Source organism: Lasioglossum baleicum, chromosome 10 (genome assembly GCF_051020765.1).
Source record: "Lasioglossum baleicum chromosome 10, iyLasBale1, whole genome shotgun sequence".
Classification (NCBI taxonomy): Eukaryota; Metazoa; Arthropoda; class Insecta; order Hymenoptera; family Halictidae; genus Lasioglossum; species Lasioglossum baleicum.
Window position 1 is genome coordinate 7,959,481 of NC_134938.1, and position 16,668 is coordinate 7,976,148.

A 16,668-nucleotide genomic window follows, 5' to 3' on the forward strand; every position below is an offset into this window, starting at 1 on the left:
TCTATTTTCTTCCTTCATGATCGCGGCGAAGTTTGCATAGCACGAGTCCATCGAGTCCCACGGCGAGCAACGTTGCCGAGAATCCGCGGTTACAGCGTCAATAAAATTTCGGTAGGACTTATCAGCGAGGCTGATAACAGCCACTATACACCAACACGTGGTGCCCGATATTTGTTCTTTTATCAGGCGTGCTGAATAAATAAGAATGTGCAACTCTCGAGGCTCCGTTTTTAGACCTTCTGTTTTTCGACTGTTTGTCGAGGCGAGGAGCTCGCAATCAAAAGATGAAGGAACTGTCGTCGAGGCGAGCGAGCGTAATCGCGCGGAAATTTTGACCCACTGACATCCTACGCTGCATCGACGCAGCGGTTACCGAGCTCTCATTATCAGACGTGCGAATGCTATCGTAGATATTCTTGTCGGTCGTGATTTCGAGTCATTCAAACGCTCGGGTGCTCGGGAACAACGAAACCTGATCGGAGTTGCGACAAAAATTATTTAACACGATCGTTTTCACGATCAAACTCTTTAAATGAATGGCGTGAATAAAACTTTATGTTAATGGCGTTTGCAATTATTCGAAAATATTCATTCACTTATTAGGAAAGTAATAGAGCATTTTAAAATAGTGGGGAGATTGAAGGAATTTGCGAATATGTTATTTTCAAATTGGTAAAATTATTAATGCGCGGAAAATATTCCTTCACCTGTTAGGAAAGTAATTACTAGTGGCTACTAAAATAGTGGAAAAATTAAATTTAAGAATATATTGTATTCAAAATGTTAAAAGTACTAATAAAAGGAAAATATTCATACACCTGTTCGGAAAGTATTTACTAGTGGCTTTTAAAATAGTGGAAATATTAAATTTAAGAATATATATTACTTTCAAAATATTAAAATTATTAATGACTGCAAAACATATATTCACCTGTTCGGAAAGTAATTACTAGTGGCTACTAAAATAGTGGAAAAATTAAATTTAAGAATATATTATTTTCAAAATGTTAAAATTATTCATGACTGCAAAACATTCATTCACCTGTTCAGAATGTAATGACTAGTGGCTTTTAAAATAGTGGAAATATTAAATTTAAGAATATATTATTTCCAAAATGTTAATATTATTAGTGACTGCAAAATATTCATTCACCTGTTGAAAGATTGAAGGAATTTAAGAATATATTGTTCTTAAGATGTTGAAAAATTATTAATGAATGGAATTGATTTCTATCGAATAATTGCATTTTCATCTAGATTGATTAAATACCTCGAACCTTTAAGTGGTACATTGTTCACCCTGATTACGAAGTATAAGGAAGAGTGGGGACACAAGTCTTACGCGTCTCTGGTTCAGAAGATATTCGTGTCAGCCTGATTCGGGGAACCCTGTTAGTGTTCCGTTAAGTGCAGTGGAGAAAGTTGTGAACGATCGAATCGATTAACTATCACTATCGCTTCTAGTCGACGCAATCGATTCATCAGTGGGCTAGCTGACACGCGAACACTCTTATTCCTAACGGCATTATGCTCGATCTGTGGCGATACAATCGAATGTTAACGTAATTCATCGTGTGTTACATGTTAGATGTCCATACAACGATTGCCTTAGGCGGAAATGATTTTGCTTGGTCACTGTGATGATGGCATGGATTCTGAAGGATTGTTTGGGGAGACGTTGCATAGTCTTCAACATTGTTGTACATCCTATGAGGTTCTCTTGTACTAGTGCTCGCTAGTTCCAGTGTTAACTCTGTCCCTTTTTTACGGAGTTCTCATTCATACTTCAATGTATCAGCTATCTGAATTGAGACCACGATCTCAGGAATTCGTCTAACTGTGCATTGGCTCGAGCATTGGGCATCTAAAGTCCACCGAGCGATTCGCGATAACCCTGACTGGGTCCCGAGGAGAGGACACTTCCGAGACGATATTCTTCGGGTTACCATGATCTCTTCTTTTTAGTCACGCTAGACGTACCGAACAGTTGAAGCAACTGACTACGAGTCTCGTAATCCCGTAAAAATAACTTGTAAGTTGTTTGTTGTACGAAAAAATGTTTCAGACAAATGTTATATGGTTTCCAAGGGGGATATACAGGGCTGCAATCTGTGTATTCTTACTTTGCTTTTTTAACAAAGCAATTATTAAAGAAAAACACGGATGGTGAGTTTTAAACCAATTTCTGCTTCTTCCCTTGTTCACTGCTCACCGCGACGTGACACCATCGCTACGCTCAGTAAAACCTGCTGCGGAACCCTGATTGGTCCGTGTTTTTCGTTAATAACTGCTTATCAAAGCCGAGACGAACATTTTCGCGAAGGAAAATGTCACTTGAAATGAATTTTGTGGCCGCCTGTGCCCCTCGCCACTCGGTTCGGCTCTTCTAACGCGCTTTCTCTCGGCGTCGCACACGCGCGTGTCCCGATTTCATGAAAACCTGGCTGATCTCGGCTCCGTTTTCGATGGGAAAGGAAAAGTCGCAGGTCTCTGTCTCTCTTCTCCCTCGGAATACCAGCGAAGGCCGATAGTTTCGCCCGTTGCGAGGCGAAAGTCGACCGAAAGCCGCGATACGGGGAGAGCAGTAACTCGATGCTTTGTCGCTTCGAGTGAGTGCTCTTTCTTTTCGAAAAAGCCGGAGGGTGAGAATCTAAAAGGAAGGTCGGTTGATGGGAAGGGTTCAAGGACGTTGCTGCTTGGTCGGAAAGGGTAGGCAAAGGGATCCGGGGAGGGAGACGACCGTGATTGAGCAACACGTGCACTTGCGTTCCGGATAGTCTTCGAACCATAAAAAGACTCTCCCAAAGCTCTATCTACGATGTTTCATTGTCATTTTGCAGCGGGTGTGAACCTTGAAAGAACCTCTACAAATTTAAAGATTTAATATGAAAGCTCACTTTCCGAAAACTTGTCTTGTTCACCTATCTTAGATCGTACATCGATAGGTGACAATTAGAGAATTTCTTAATGGAATGTATCAAATGATTGCATAAGTTCGTGCCCGATTGGAAAATAAAATTCAATGGTTACATTTTAAAAAATACAGAATACTTTATTAGTCAATCATGTAGTCACACCATTCTTTTCTAATTGTAGAAAAGAATGGAGCCTATATAATTTTTTTTACAATCATCTAATTGTTCTGCGAATTTTCGTTTACACATTTTCACGATGTTTATTTATAATCGTCACCTTTCGTACCTGTCTTTCTCGTACTCTATTGTTCCTCTTCACGACTACGAATAAAAGATGATTAGATCCAAAACAATTAAACAAAATTAGCGTGTTCATCATTCGAAAAGTGCACGAGGAAGAAGGTTCGCATTCCAGCATTCCTATGACCGTCGCCGTGTCTATGTGTGTTCGTATCTATGCGCACGGACGTATATGTAGTCGGTCGAAAGCCCAAAGGAAGCCGAAAGTAGGCCCGGGTTACAGTTAGATCTAACAGTCTTTTTCACGGTCTTCCTCGGTCGTGTACGCGATGCATACTGCCCGACCCTATTGACACGTGGTACACGCACCGGCATGGCACGAACTGCGTGTGCACACGTGGGACACCTCTCGTGTATGTACACTATGTACTTGCAGGTCGTGTAGGAATTTGATATTGGTCCGAATGGGTGTCACCGAATTTAAATATTTACCGTCGGCCACGGAAGTGCCCGCCCATCCTGGCCATTAAGCACATTTCGAACGAAACAGTACGGAGCATGTTCACTTTTAAGGATCACGCTCGGTCTAACGATTGTTTAAGAGAATCCTGCCATCTCCATTAGGGAGGAAGCGATAAGTAAGTCACATATTGCAGTGAATCACAGGGATTCAGGGAATCACTTGGATTTTTTTGAGAAATTCAGACAATTAGTTTGCTACAAAACGTGGGAAAAATATTTTTGAAAAATTGCATTTGGTCGGACTCACAAAAAAAATGCTGAAATTGTCTGCAACTTTTTTTCTGTGGCCCTATGTTGAACATTTAAAAAAGTATAATTATATTCCTTATATTATATAACAATATATAATTATAGTATATAATAATATAACAGTATATAATAATATATATTATATACATATTCCGAAAGTTTGAACGTAGGAAACTAGTTGTGTAAACAGTTACGGTAGAGGACTTTGCGACAGTTATGGATAGAATGCAAATTATTGCAACGTTGAGCGATTTCGTGAGCCAGAAAGTTAGTTGTGCAGTTTGAAATCCTTCTGATAACTTTATTTTAAGTACACCTACTCGTTTTCGTCATAAATGCTCCGAAAGTGAACAAATTCCTAGCGGCGTACTTATTGAGTCGTCGAGTAGCTGCATAACAATACGTTTCTCGAAATCGGACACGATAAATCGGAGTCGGCCTTTATCGGATTAGAGATCTAATCGCTGGAACAGCTCTATCAGAACTAATGTCTCGATTCAGATGAAGGTGAAGTGTTTTATAAATACACACCTATTCGCCAAGAAAATTAATTTACCGTTTCGAACGATTTTCGTTAATGTTATTCGACTTTGCTGGTCCCAGCTTCGGGAATAAATTCGTGGAAAGTGAATGATGTGTGATAGAAGAAAACTGGGTATGTAGTCGCGTTGATGCTAAGAGTGCTGATTATACATGAATCGTAAGTTGCGAGCGTTATCGGCGCACGGGAGGATGTATGCGTGTAACGTTACAAGAGATTAAGCAGAGTGTGCTAACGACACGTAGAACGTTAGACACGTAGCATTCGTACACTGTTTGATAGTGTTCGAGCGGAACTATCCCGCACACTTTGCAGAGTCGCCAAATCAAGACTGGTGTCCCCACTCTACCTTCCCCTTCCACGACGCTACTTTGGCGGGGAGAGGGTAACTCCTTCCCCTCAATTCGTGCTCCCCTCATTTGGCGACACTGACACTAACCGTAGGTCTCGTATTCGGCTGGCACCACGAATATTTATTTCAGCATGACCTAAATCATTGCATTCGCTCGCCTATTATTCAAATCGCCCACCATAGTGCTGATACCGAGGTCTCTCGACTCGTTCACACTCCGAAATAATTAACACTTCACGCTTCTATCCGAAATATAATTTATTCATCACTGAACACGAGTCTGAAGTTTTCTGATCTTCAATGTGACGAAGGGATCTTTTTATTTCTGATAAAACCAAACTACTTAGACAATTCTAATTGACAACAGTGAAAACATTAGAAGATTTTAAAAACTCTGTTACATTATTTGGAATTAATTAAACATACTAACAAAGAAAATAAATTTCTACTCTGCTCCACTTCGTTGTAATTCAGGCAGAGAATGTTTATTTCGCGTAATGTCTAGTTGTAACTTTGAATTTTCCATTTTCTAAGGCAACAAAGTTGCATACCCTCTTCTTTCAGCAGGGTGGTCAATTTTCTATATTATTGAGAAATTACCAAAAGGAAGATTATATTCACAACCCAAGAAATGAAATCGACAAGTAGATGCAAGAAAGTGAACCGAGATTTCAGGTTTTATTAGGTCACTATGTGTAATGCAACGCAGTGTACAGATATAGACAGACACAGTTCCAAGTGGCCATGGTATCTGGATGAACTATAAAAGAGTCCGACTCATCCTAGAAATTAGGTCGCGTTGCTGGTTCAATGTTGTATGTTGCAACTGGAACGTAATCTAGTGTTGAAACACGTGTTGCATGTGCACGCCTCTTGCGTAAACACTCTCGTAGTAAGAGGATACATCAAGCTTGACAACGACGAATCTTTCGAATTCTTTCGTCTCCGCCGGAATTCCGGGTTTCGTTGTAATTAACGAAGTAGATGTCAAGAGAATTATAAACGATCTTCGAGATGAACAGGGAATAAATCATTGTACAGTTAACTAGTTAGTATACCGTCTAACAGCTCGACGCAATCAACTGCAGCTCTCGAATCGTGAAAATCAAAATTAAAAATCAAAATCCCTTTGTACTTTGCAGAGATTGCTAAATAAAAATTGTCCGAGTGATCCATATTACTTTAAGAAACATTTTTATAATTTCAATAATTGTGAGAGAAAGGAAGTCATTGTGACCTATCGAAAAATGGCCGATAACTGGTTCAGATGATCAACGAAAGGCTCGAAGGGCTCCCACGCGATTTCTACCATTGATATGTACAATGCGTACCGAAGGTTCTGTTCATTGATCAGAAACGCGTCACGCACATAAATAAAATATAATGCGCGTTATCGTTCGATAAGGCCGGCCGAGCGCAGATACACTTCCGCTGTTCGAATTTCGATTCGAAAATACAGAGGGTCCTCGGTCGTACGTTGCTCTCGGCGCCTTCTATTTTTATTCGCCGGCATAAAAGAGTCTATGTCTGAGTTTTCGGTTGCCGAACTATTTTGCTCCGGTGAAAATAGTGCGAAAACTGTACACATTCGTCGGTTATTTCAACAATCCAGCGGGGGAAAGTAGCCGGCCGGACAGAAATCAAGAATTTCGCGCACATACTTATTATTTGGTTGGGAAACACCACCGACATTATTTTACTACCCTTAGAACTTTCTAAGGGAAGTAAAGTAAGTGGAAAACAAATATAAACTGTGATTGTAGAGAACATTTTTTTAGAACCATTTTATTTAGAATAAAGAGAAAAATAATCGATTATTTGATTTAGAATGAAGAGAAAAATATTTTCAAATCTTAGAAAATTAGAAAAATGTACACTAAATTAATTCAATGTAATTTTTACGATTTTGTGAAAAATGAACTATAGATAGTGCTTGTTATTTCAACATTGTACGGAATTCATTTAGCGTTATTTTCCTTTTCTTTTAAACATCTCGAAACAAGAAATATATGACTCGGACCACTTTCATAATTATGGGCACATATAATAGCACTGAAATTTCTGAAATTGATGAAAATCGATTTTAAATCGCCGTCAAATCGTTTCGTCGGAAGGCGAAATTTTTCGAACTGTTCATTTTACTGGATAGTTGTTGGTACGAAATATTATGGACATGAATGAAATCGCGAGGCACTCGAGCCAAGGATTCAGTGAAACGTCCGTGAACGGCCGCAAATCGTAGTAGCCGGGCACAAAGGCAGTCTGAATGGTTCGATAGGCGATCGATATAAAGGGGATCACCAAGAAATGGGGAGTGAACGTACTTGACTCGTACACTCGTGAACTCAGTCGAGCAATGTATACTCCTTAGAGTCAAGGTTAGCTCTGATGCAACAGGATGCCGGCCATTGACACTGTATCTGGTTTACGCTCCGATTCGTATTCGAACGACACGCGGATCGTTCACGAATCTCCGTAATCGAACTTGAAGAACAAACCAAACTTGATACTGAATTTGTTATTAGTTTAATAGTTAATAGTTTAAAATCTATATTAATTCTCAAACTCCTCTATCAGAATTTCTTTTTTATACAATTTTTTTAACGTGGTATTTGCACGTTTCCGTAAACTTTCCGCTTCGGCCGCAGAATTTTCGAGACCAGGGGGATTGAGCTCGATTTGGGTTAGGCAAATCTATTCTCTCTTCTAGAAGACTCCAGCTGCGGCTTCTGTTAGAAACGTGACGTCCATAACCAGAAACATTTGGCCGGTTCGCGAGCACATTATGCTTAGAAGCCGGGAATTCGTGGAATATCACGGACCTCTAGCGGCATAAAAGTACCGTAACTTCGCAATTACACGACCAGTAGTTTCGGAGATGCCGGTCTGCACGCGTTAGAAGATGTTTGACCGGAACAACGCGTGGCCAAATCACCTGTGTGCTCCATCTTGGCCTCTCTCCTGGAGAAGAATAAATTTGTTTGTTGACGTTGTTCGCACGGACTCGTTTATTGGCGTGTCCCTCGCTTAGAAGGATTAGGGAATGTAGAATTGCCGAACTGTCGACGCGTTCATGCAAATACAGAAAAACTAACGTTAAGTAGAACCGGTCAAGTTCCTTCGACACGAAGCGGCAATAAATTCTTTTGCGTTTTTTTCGGATTTGTATGCGTTGCCAGAGTCTCCAGATTGAGATTGTGTATCCACTCTACACAGGGTAACATTTCCCCTCAATTCGTGCTCCCTCCCCTCATTTACTTCTTATTTTACGAAGTTATTTGGCAAGTTTACGGTTCACATATGGGTGACACCGTGCTTCGACCAATTTTTATAAATCAATTGTACTACGTTCGAGTAAATTAAATTCGATTAGGATCCAAAGGGCGTAGAAGAGTGGGAAGAATATCCTACGATCAGTGTCGCCAGAATCGACCAAAGCTGGTCGATTTTTCCTCTCCTCCTTTTCCTCTTCCACTATCCCATTCCAGCACCATGAGCATACTCCAACATCTTCACTAAAAGACCGATTTCCTTGATCTGGCGACACTGCCTACGATAAATTTCATCTTCCCCGTTTTGGTTTCATCAAGTAGACCAGGGTTTCCCAAACTGCGTTCCGCGGAACACCAGTGTTCCGTTGAACCTGAATAGTTATTTATTACACAATTTGAAAAGGTCTGAAAAACGAATGTATAACAAGTATATTTGTGTATATGAATTTTGTAACTCGTAGGAATTACCCAAACCAAAAAATAAGCTAAGTGTTCCGTTAAGATTTCCGTGTTTGCGAAGTGTTCCATCGCAGAAAAGGTTTGGGAAACCCTGAAGCAGACTATCTTCATCGTGGGAAGAAAACGAATGTTCCTTGTAGTTTGATTGGTTTGTTTAGAACGTTACTGTTAGAGAGAACGAATTGGCCGCACGATTAGGTTACAGACGAAAACACGTTTAGGGTATTATTCGTCGGGGGAATCGTGTCTCGAAAACACTGCGCCGACCGTGTGGAGATGGTGATCTCAAGGACCGGCATTCGTTAGTATTACAAGGCAAACGCAGAGTTGCGAAAGCGGGTACGATGTTGATAGCATTGCTGCTGTTATCAGATTATTAGAGTATTACATACCATGTGGCACTTGTGGCGAGATCGATAAAATTATGCGTCGATTATGACTCGCGGATCTCGTGTATCGTTCGAACGGAAAAAACGAAGATGAACGGTGCGGTATATGTATGTATGTATGTACACGAAACACAACACACAACGACGATATTCGGCGTCGAAAATTTCGCGTTCGCGATGCAGGTGCCACCACGTGCTGATAATTTACTCGGATCGAGAGTTAATCATCGGCCCGGCCCGGCCCGAAGTGGGTCAATGACACAATTACACAACGCGCCGAGCTCTCGCAGGCCCGCGCGTGCATTTATGGTCTTTGTTGGAATGGTCGCAACACACATCGAACAAACATCGCTGTTCGAGCCGGCGATATCTCGCCCGTAGCTCTACGGGGCCTTTCGCTTTAATATCATCGTTCTTCCAGCGATATCAGCTACAGTCGCAGACAAGCTGAAGCTCGCCTTTGAGAAGCATCGCGTTTCTTACTTGTCACGTTCCGGTGTCAATGGTTCACCGTAACGTGATTATCGGGCCGATGTTTATGCGAATCGCGTTTCCATGGACCGTTTCGACGAACCTAGAAAGAAATAACCAGAAATTCAAAAAGTATTCGAAAATTTAAGAACATTGTAATATTGTTGCGAATGTAGCAAAGGCTGCTATTAGGGGATAAACATTTTTATTTTGCACGGAGATCCGCAGTCTAGTGATGAACACTCTGAACAGTGACTAATAAATAGACAGCGGATTTTATGAATTTAGTTGAAACATTAGAAGAATTAAAACATACTGTTATATTATTTTCAACCTATTAAACATATTCAGGAAGAAAACAGATTTCTGTTTCACTCCAGTTTGTTGCAAATCAAGTAGAACATATTTATCACCACGTTTTTATTTTTTGCATGAAGATCCCCTGTTTACTGACAAATATATATTTTATTAATTTCCTCCGAATCGAAATAAAATTGTTTATTGTCGTTGATGTACAGCCATCGAAGAACATATTCTTCTAGGATATTATGGAGTACGAAGAAGCTCTAGTAAATGCTCTTGTACACGTAGAAGCTCTTGTCCACGGGCCGCAATATTTATAGGAATTGAAACTATGAGAAGGGTTTTTTAAAAAATGCTTATACAATTATACATATAATATGTATACAGGCGTATTTTCATTATTCTAAACTGACTGATAATCTGGATTGCGAAGCTTTGAAGGCTTATCTGTACACAAAAGTTTGTTCAAAAAATGAAATACCAAAAATTCAATTTTGCCGACGAAGAATAAATGTCTAACTCGCTGTGCACCGTAACGATTCGATCGGCGGCGCTGCAGACACGTGCGATTGCACGGCGTACACGTGGTCGCGCGCGCCGATTTCTCGGAAACAGTTTCAAAGCTCACGGCCACCCCCCACCCTCCCCCGGCTCGTGGCCCACGTGTGTCGATTTTCGCGCGTCCGTTCTCCCGTCACTCTTGTTCCCGCCCTTCTCCTCGGCAAGACGATCGTTATCGTGATCGTGCAGCAGCTCTTACACGGCATATGCGAGCTTATCGACCTTGGTCCCACGCGGCCATTGGCCGGAACCAAAGGAAGCCGCCGATGACGATTGGCCTGCTCGCTCGTTCGCCTAATCTTTGCTCCGCTCTGCCTAGTCCTTCGAATGTCTGCGTACGTGTATACGCGTCTCTGTGTGTATGCATGTACGACGCGGGCCACGTATATCCGTGGAATCTGGCAGCAAAATTTCGGCGCACACTCCGAAACACTCTCGAATTCTCTGCATCATCGACCTTGTGCGGCCATTGACCGACGATCTCGCTACTCGGCTGCTTTCGTCGAGCTAACGCAACTCCGTCTTTCGATCGAATTAGCCTCCTTATCTGTTTCACGAGGCTTCGCGCCTTCCGTTACCCGCATGCAATCCAGAAACCCAGTGGCAACCGTGTTCTCTCGATCGTTAGATCGTCGATGTTTATGCAAATTCGAGTTTCTCGGATACACCTGACAGCCGAATTAATCGACTACTCGGTTCCTCCAATCGGCACTTTATCTCGCACCGAAATGAATTTATCGACCCGGTCGTTCGCCGGATCACAATCTCGAAACTCTTCCACGTAATCGTAATTATTTAATTAATCCGTTGACACACAAACATGTTCCACATACGACGTATACGTTCGTGCGGCATAAAAACGGTGTGCATATGTTGCAAAAATTAAGAGAATCCAATAATGTATGCCTACTCTTCAATCCTTGTAATATTGTTAACAGCAAGTGCTATTAGTAGACTGCGGGTCTCTTTATGCAAAATAAAAATATTCTGTGTTTATTGTGGTAAGCAGGAATAAAATAAAAATTAATTTCCCTTCTTAATGACTTAAAATAATATTACTGTAAATATTCTGAAATTTTTTCCTAATCTTCTACTGTTTTATATTTCACCCAGCCAATTTCTTCGTAAACGCATAAACGTATCTGTTTTGAATTTACACGAAATTCAATAATAATTGATATGTTTGGTCACATTGAATTTCATTTAATTCGTAAGGACGTCGTCTTTAATTAACTTCGGGTCGCTACAGTTGACTCGAACGATTTTTCTTTTCTAATTACGAACTCATGAATAGTAAATGGGTCACGAAAGGTTTAAGGATGTGGACGAGTGCCGCTTCCGGGTTCTATGTACAGTACGTTAGACGTGCTCTGAGTAATAGAATGATTGTGCGAGATAGAAAAGGAAGCGATGACCATCGTAGGAAACTGAAAACCGTAGCCCATAAAACTGTTCGCCAGCTGGCCTTGGTGTATGAATAGATTGCCTCCGATGAGTGCAATGAACATCATAAATTGATTCCCGAATACATGGCTAATGGAGTTTGTTAAGAGATCCTCGCCATTTGTTGTCTGCTCGCCAGATATTCTCTGCGTACATTCGAGCCTTGGTCAAATAAACATTTCCCTGTTCCTGGATGACCTTTCTTTTTCCATAAGAATCTGGGAAATTTCGGGAGTCACTTGTTCTTGTGTTGCTTATAGTAGATATTAAATGTAGAACAATTATAGGGAATTATATGTCGAGGCTATCATAAATAGACTGCGGATGTTTATGCAAAATAAAAATTGCCTGCGTCGATTGCAAGAAATAGAACCCAAATTGAATGTTATTTCTTTTATTAATAATTTTAACAGATGAGAAATCATACATAGACATTTTCAATTTTCAAAATTTTCCTACAATTTTGATTTTTCATTTATGTGAGCGTAACCCTACACGATCTATGTCGGAGCACGGACCGAGGATCCGTTAGATCGAGACTTCACTCCACTGTCAATATAACATAATGTATTCGATACTATTATCGCGTGATCTGCGCGCGCTATTAATAAGAGCGATTAAAAACATTATAGCAATGCTCCGCGATAAAATCGTTTCGATAGCGTATAATTACGGTATATAAACAAAGAGGAGCGATTGCTTATATTATCTGTTCATTGGTTCATTCAGCTGGATCTTCGGAGTCTCCGAATGATTCGATCACGGCACGTTCGGATCGCACGGATTACATAATCTGTCTCTTCACATTCTTTTTCGTTTTGCAACGTGACTTACTATATGTATAAAAAGCGTGTATTACATATTGGGAATCGATTAACGAAGAATTAACCATTGATAGGCTGTGACTCTATCGAAATGCTACTCGTGTTATCCTAATAGGTATCTGTTTTCACAGCTATATCCACATTTATTCGAATTAAAAAATTTATTAAAATATTCTTTCTTCATCTGGTGCAAAATATGAAAGTTGACCGGTATTAATATAATACAATAACAAATTGCAATAAGAAACTGAAATTTGTAATAAGAATTTTAAGAAGAAAGTGAAATTCTTTTCATTTTAAAATTACTTAATTAATAGAAATAAAAATATTTTTTTATTTTTTCTCGAACGCCAACGAACTCTACCACTGTGCGTCCTGTCAATTTGACGGCGCGAGACAAATTAAGATGGCGAAGTAAGGGATGAATCAGCGTTAAAACGGGGGAAAAGCGTCGGGCGAAAGGCACTCGGGAAACTTCTCGAGCAGAAAGTTACGGTGTAGCGGAGCGTTTACGTCATTCGGTAATGATCCAGCATACGTTGTTAATTTTTTCGGGAACCACGTAACCGTGGTACATCCGCGTATTATCCCTGTTGCGCCGGGCCACACGAAGGATGCGGGAATGCCACGCACGTTTCCGGGTATACTGCTGCGAGTCGTTGGTGTATGTGTAAGCAACAGCATAAGCGCGGCCACTGTACGCAAAACGCCTACACACCTACACGTGACTGGGTCGTTGGCCTCTGCACACCACGTCGAAGATATATATTTGGCTCCGGATACCTGTAACGATACGCACCACGCTATATTTGGGAGCTTGCAAATGCTCGAGTTCTCCTATTTTTGCATTGGCCACTTACAATTGTTGCTTAAACACAACTGGATCACCCAAACAACCCGTTGAACTCCGGTTCGGTCGCTTAAGGGGATATTCTGATCTTGAACTTTCAAAAAATCCATTTTTTTCGTAGAACTCTCTGGTTATAGGCGTTTGAAGAATGCAAATAATATTTTTGTAATTAAGACAATATATTATTGCAAGGCACAGGAGCCAAATCAAAATTTCTTCCTTCTTTCAATCATTAAAAAGAACACATGAGATATCAAAATTTCATTTAAATCCACAACGAGTTCTTCCTAGTTACACATTAAATAATAATTAGCATAATGAATAAATAATGGTCGTGGGTGGGTGGCTGCCCTGTCCAAGAACAGTGTGAAATGTTTCTTAATTATTTGTCCTCGTGTGGAAACAAGGATGTCCTGCTGCACGTGCGTTCTCTTATCCACGTTGCAGTTGTCCCTCCATTATGTTCAGATAACGTAGTTTCATTTGCGTACACGTGGAGGCCGCCTCCGTGGAAGGGTTAGCAGTTTCCTTTTTTCTACGAATCTTCGGAATATCAAGGAGCCTCGAAGAACACGATACGCTTTAGTTAGGCGAGCCATTCCGAAAGGCAGGTGGTTTCGGCCACCTGGCCGGGCGCTCCTCCGGTGTCCTTTTTCTTTTTGCTGCTTGATTTCCTTATTCGGAGGATATCGTGTTGTTGCGTCTCCTCGCATCTTCCTCAATTCGTGCATAGGAGCCCGTTGACAAGGCTTCCGACGAGTTTGCCCGGTGTTTCAGTAACACGATAGACTGTACCCTCCGAATTACATCATACCCCTTCCTTTATTTACAATGTACAGCGTTGCATACCTTAGATTAGCGTCGGCTAACCCATGTGCATCGTTAACGTGCACACAGTTGTTCCAAAAAGTGTTTGAAGTTCTTTTCTTTAGTATGAATAAAATCAGTCTGATAATAAAAATCTTTATCATAATTCTCTTAAAAGAACGGTTGAGTTTTCACCATTTCTTTTGCACTATTCATCCTTGTGATGAGTAGAATAGAATCGGGAGAATCACGAATTTCTTTACACCCTGTATGTACCGGAAATTGCAACTCAGATGTTACAATTTCAGTGCACACACGACAGTAGTATATTTGATCTCTTTCAATAAACTCTGGCAACGTGCTCGTCGAGCAATTAGATTGCGAATTACGCCGGAGACTTCAACGCTCGGTGAGGCGCGTAGTGCGACAGCAACTGCAACATCACGTAGCATCTTGCGCGCGTTGAAGTTCGCGAATTTGTCACCACTTTGTTAAAATTGCGATCAAAGGAATCACGAGTATATTTTATCAAAGAACATTTTCGCAGTTACGGAGAGGATCTTTAAATGTTTGCAGCTTATTAGAACGTTGACAATTTTAGTATTTTCTCTGTGATTCTCTGACCGAGATTGCAACTTTTTCAAAAATTCTTTACCACGTCTTGTAGTAAACTAATTGCTGTAACTTCTCAAAAAAGTATGGGCCAATATTTTCGCGATTCACAGTGTGTTTATCTCGGGTAACAAGAAAGGAAATATTGATAATTTCGTAGAAACACGCGCACGATATCGTATTACGCGCGCGTTACACTTGCGCACGTGAATCGGTAGATTACGGAAGATCGTGTCCGAAGATGACCTAGATATCCAACGGGCTGCAAGAAAGGGCATCGACGTCAAGCTGGCATGCTCGGGTTCTTTATGCTCTCCCGGAGAGGGAAATAGAGAACAAGTGGAAAAAAAGGGTTCGACGGTCACCACTTCCTTTGCACGCCAAAATTCCCGCGGTCCCTCGGGACTGATGAAAGCCGTGAGAAAAAAAGAAGGAGCCGGGGGATCCGAAATAGAAACACGCGTCCACGGAAAGTCGACCGTTTCGTGGAAAACACCCGGCCCCCGTACAATTCCACCGAATAATCGGCTCTCGTCCACTTTTCGTATTAACTTCTCCTTCGGCGTAGTTACTGTTATTCGTAATAGTTGTGGGGGACGAGATACGTTTAACCCTTAATTACCCGTTACCGCCCCATTCTCGGCCGATTTAATTACGGTAAGATTGAACTGGTTTTTAGAAGCTCGTTCTCCGGCCTAGATCTTCCTGTTTCTTACCATTTTCTTTCTGAATGGTTGATCACTTTGTTTCTTCACACATGTTTTATTGGTTTTTTTTTTAGGACGTTGCATTAGATGATTGCAAAAGTTCAATCAAGTTAATCAATTATATAGCCATCACTATTTTCTACAATTGCCTCCCAACATTTTACAACCTGATGTAATTTTTCGTAGGAGTTACATGTTTATTTTCAACAAAGGTCACGTGGCAAGTTGGGTACAAACTTTTGCAATCGTCCAATATATCCGATTTTTAACGGCGACGTTAAACAAACGCAACGTTTTATTCTTTAAGTTTATTTATTGCGCTACGGTGGAAATTGAATTTTTTTGTCGTTCACATTCATCGTTTGCAAGACTATTGAATTACTTTAAAATACTTAAAATATTTCTTCAAATAATCCTGATAATCGGTATAGTCTAGCACAATTCGTAAATCAGTTTGGATAGAAACTTTTCACTTGCAGTGAATTATACATAATAAATGTCGTAAATGGTGTAAGTTTTGAATTGAATTTTTTGGTCGTCCACATTCATCGTTTGTAAGACAATATAGATATGAAGATAAAAATGATTCATAAATAAATATTTATCATAGTAAATGTTGTAAGTTTTGAATACCAAAATGATTGTTTTGTTTTCGCCTATGTTTCAGGAGTAACGTTCAAGGCACACAGGTTAATCCTCGCAGCATGCAGCAAACATTTTCAAGAGCTCTTCGAAGGAATGCCTCCTTCTCCCGCGGGACTGATCGTTATTCTCGATGGGACGAGTGCTCACAATATGGCGTCCCTTCTCGAATTCATGTACCGTGGGGAGGTACATGTGTCCCAGGAATCCCTCAGCTCTTTCCTCAAAGCAGCCGAATGCCTTCAAGTATGCGACATATTCCTACCTACTTAAATAATTGCCCTACATAGCAGTCACGTGTGTTCAGAGGCGGAACCGATGTGCCACGCGTTCCCCGATTACCACCGACATTTTATTTCTGTCCACGATTTATGGTCAGCAGTTCCTGTTTTAAACTATCAGCCGGGAACGGGACGAAGATCAACGCGCATTTTTCATTCGAACCGCCATCTTTCGCGGTTACATTTGAATTCGGTGCTGCAGTAGAGATACAATGTTCAGTGCGCTAC

At 40.8% G+C, this 16,668-nt stretch overlaps 1 protein-coding gene across 4 annotated transcripts in view; it reads left to right on the forward strand.

Moving 5' to 3' along the window:
• Chinmo (Chronologically inappropriate morphogenesis) overlaps window positions 1-16,668 on the forward strand; it is an 80,322-nt gene that overhangs the window by 27,277 nt on the left and 36,377 nt on the right. For all 4 annotated transcript variants that reach the window (XM_076431453.1, XM_076431449.1, XM_076431451.1 and 1 more), the window contains one exon: window positions 16,185-16,405. In XM_076431453.1, the coding sequence (XP_076287568.1) occupies window positions 16,185-16,405 (221 nt within the window). The remainder of the gene's footprint in view (window positions 1-16,184; window positions 16,406-16,668) is intronic.